The 3,610-nt window shown below is 31.8% G+C and overlaps 1 protein-coding gene across 3 annotated transcripts in view; it reads left to right on the top strand.

The window, feature by feature from the left end:
- Positions 1-398: 398 nt before the first annotated feature.
- LOC101511064 (MLO-like protein 11) overlaps positions 399-3,610 on the top strand; it is an 8,714-nt gene continuing 5,502 nt past the window's right edge. The window contains exons 1-6 of one of the 3 annotated variants that reach the window (XM_012717409.3): positions 399-546; positions 1,146-1,274; positions 1,943-2,000; positions 2,169-2,404; positions 2,507-2,623; positions 3,097-3,157. In XM_012717409.3, the coding sequence (XP_012572863.1) occupies positions 1,146-1,274; positions 1,943-2,000; positions 2,169-2,404; positions 2,507-2,623; positions 3,097-3,157 (601 nt within the window). In that variant the 5' untranslated portion in view covers positions 399-546. Of the gene's footprint in view, positions 547-1,096; positions 1,275-1,897; positions 2,001-2,168; positions 2,405-2,506; positions 2,624-3,096; positions 3,158-3,610 lie in introns of those variants that run through there. The other 2 variants (XM_012717407.3, XM_073365355.1) reach the window with 2 other exon arrangements.

Here is a 3,610-nt window from a genome sequence, read left to right as displayed (position 1 = left end):
AAAAACAGAAATGATGAATAATTTTAATTAAAATTGTATTTGATTCAAGAAAAATAAATAAGTTTTAAATACGTTTATTTAATTGCCTCCTTCTGCTCCAAATCTTTCACACACAAAAAATAATAATAATAATAACAAATGATGATTAAAGAAGATTTTACTCATTTTTTTCTTCCTTTCAAACACTTATAAAGAAATATTCCATTCATCTTACAGCTTACCAAATACAGTATTAGGTAGATTCAATGTAATTTCTTTTTTTGTCTTTGAGTCTAAAATGTAGTTAAACCTTTATAAAAATATGGTACTTAAACCTTAAAAAAAAAGTGAAAGTTTAGTACAAGTGACATCCACATCCATGATTAAAAAATATTGATAATATTTATCAAAACAAAAAGAAAAAAAGAAAAAAGTAATTAAAATAGTAATGCGAGTTGGCAGGTGGAGCAGGGAAGATACTGAAGTCTACATTGGCATTGCAGTTGCAGCTGGAAAAAGACGCGCTTACCCCTTCCCTCACAACAGTTTTGGTTTAACTCATTCAATGTATTTTTGATAGTTTTATATGTTCAAACTATTTCTTTTGTTTCTTTCTTTCACCTTTTTATATATAGATAGAGATCTTCAGTTTTCACTTCTAACTTCCATTCTTCTCTCACTTTCCTAGATTCCAGACACTGTTTAACGTTGTATTTTCAGAACGTCTGAATCTGCTTCTCACTATTGTTGAAACAGTTATACAATGAATTTTTATTTTATTTTGTAGAGCTAGTAATTTGAGCTTGATTTGAAAATGGGGTTTGTCTAAAAGGTTCTCAAGAGCTTTCTGGAAGGAAAAGAAACAACCTTGCTTACTTTTTTAATCATCTTTAGAGAAAATTAGTCTTTTCCCCCATCTTTTCTTTCGGAGAAAAGCCATGGGGGTATTTCTGTAATTTTGAAAATTTATACCTTTGAAGTGTGGAGGATTTTGATATGCAGTGAAGGTTCATTTGGAGTTTCTGTCAAATTCTTATGCTCAAAGATAGTTTTCAAATTTGATATTAAATGAGACCCTTCTTTTTAGTTAATTTAGTTGCCTTACATTTTTTTTAAGGCACTTAGTCACATATAAGGTTTGGATTGTGGTTTTTGGATAATTCAAGATGGCAGCAGAGAATGAACAAGAAACAAGGTCATTGGCCTTGACTCCTACATGGTCTGTTGCAACTGTGTTGGCCATCTTTGTTGCTGTCTCTTTGCTTGTCGAGCGCTCCATTAACCGTTTAAGCATTGTAAGTATTGCTTGAAATCTTATTGTTGAGCTTTGTTGGTTTTTATATGTTAATCTATGTAGTTATTGGGAAATGTTGTATGGTATGTAGCACTCCCACTAAGGTGTGTTCAACGCTTGCGTGTTGGTGCAGATAATGACAAGACACCAACACATCAACACATGTAGTGACATTCAATTACTTTATTTTCTTAATTTATTACCGATGTCTACATGATATAGTTAGTGTGGTATCCAGTGTTCTTATTTATGTCAGTGCTTCATAGATTGGAAGCTTGTTATATTTTTAAAGCATTTTGCAAACTTAAGAAGTTAAGATTAAGACTTGAAAGATACCGTCAGATTTGTGAATGAAATTGAGTTGAGGAAGGGCAGAGGTGAAAAACATGAAATGACAGGAAAAGTAGTGTTTTGCCTAATAAATATTTAAATTTGGATTTAATGTTGCATCTATTTGCAAGGAAAGAAGCACTTTTTCCAAATGCAATTTGACTCATATGCATAAATTTATATTTCTAATTTGATGTTTTGTGCTTGATTCTATCTTAATCGTGTATTAGCCTTACTAGTAACCAAACCATTCCTTTTTTAAGGGTTTGTGAATAAGCTTTTTTTTTTTCTTAGGTATGAATTCTGATGTGTGGCTATATTTTTTTTCTGTGGCTGCAGTGGCTTCGAAAAACTAATAGAAAACCTTTGCTCGAAGCTTTGGAGAAGATGAAAGAAGGTACATGTCAATGTGCATTAAATTCTACTGAAGATTTTTTCTAATATGAACAGTAGTTCTTTTGGAATTGTTGTTGTTAGTCCTTACTGACTTCTCTGCATTGTGCTAATTTTATGTAATGTGTATCTTTCGCTGATCAATTTTCATTATTTTGCAATTTATCGTCAGAGTTGATGTTGCTCGGATTTATATCTCTCCTACTTACTGCTACCTCTGGCATGATAGCAAATATTTGCATTCCGTCAAAGTTCTACAATAGTGCTTTTGATCCCTGCTCTCAATCTGAGATTGATAAAGAAATTGAAGAGAATGGCTCCGAAGGACGTAAACTATTGATGGCTGCTTCTTACCCACGCATAATTAGAAGGGTGTTGAATGGAATAAATAGAAACTCCTGCAAAGTGGCATGAACTATATACCTTACATTTATTAAATTTGACTATCTTTAGCTTTTACTGCTCTATTATGTTAATGGAGGTTGATTTGCAATCTATTATGTTACTCAGGGTTATGAACCGTTTGTTTCGTATGAAGGCCTAGAGCAGTTGCATCGGTTCATTTTTGTCATGGCGATCACACACGTATCTTACAGTTGCCTAACAATGTTGTTAGCCATTGTGAAGGTGAGATATTGTTTTTTAAATGTAGATGAGACCTAACTTCCACACATCTATCATTATTGTTTGCATGTTGAATGTTTTGTTCTTTTTTATGCTTAAACAATATTGGTGTAATGCATTTGAGTAGTTTGAGTCATTCTAAATAGGTTATTTGATACTAATCCATATTATATTTCTGCTGTCAGTGAATACTACCTCATGCCTTTTTCATTTTAATTATTGATGTTGGCAAGCTTATGAATTATGATAGACTAGTTTTGGCTAACTATTGATATAGTAAGAATTTGAAAATTGATAAAATTATCATATCAAACCAAAACATTTAATTGCCATGGAGCAATTATCTACGACTAGATTGTATATTTCTAAAGTGTAATTTATTTAGTTTGCTCAATATTGACTTAGCGGGCAAAACATTCTGGTATTATCATTTTTAGATTTCGGTTTGACATAATAACACTTTTAGTTCAAACCAGATTCACAGTTGGAGAGTGTGGGAGGAGGAGGCTCACATGGATCGACGCAATTATTTAGCTGGTTAGCATAATCCATCTCAATGTGCTAACTTTTATATGCATTATTCCTCAAGATAAACTAACTTTATTTGTATCCTGTTTACTATACAAACTTACAAAGGACATCAACTCATATAGTTTCGTTATGCCATAATGATTTTATGCAAAATTCTGCCAAGGAGTTCACATTTAATTTCCCTCAACTTATGACTATTTTTATTGTTTTACTTACTTTTGGTCTTGTTGGGCTTCTTTCAACTTTTTTCTTTTCATGTGTCAATTAATTTAAAATGAAGCTTTATAGTCTAATGCCCTGATTATGAAAATCCTCACTCTACAAAATTGGAATCAATGAATTTATATGCAAAAAACCGATTCTAGAACATTTACTCTTCAAACCTTCACCTACTAGCCATCGAATTTCAATTAAACAGACAAGCATTTAGAATTTTGAATGACCAAAGTTTAAACCTCC

The sequence above is a fragment of the Cicer arietinum genome, chromosome 1 (genome assembly GCF_000331145.2).
Source record: "Cicer arietinum cultivar CDC Frontier isolate Library 1 chromosome 1, Cicar.CDCFrontier_v2.0, whole genome shotgun sequence".
In the NCBI taxonomy this organism is placed as follows: Eukaryota; Viridiplantae; Streptophyta; class Magnoliopsida; order Fabales; family Fabaceae; genus Cicer; species Cicer arietinum.
The sequence above is the reverse complement of the archived record's forward strand: the minus strand, read 5'-3'. Positions and strand labels throughout refer to the sequence as shown.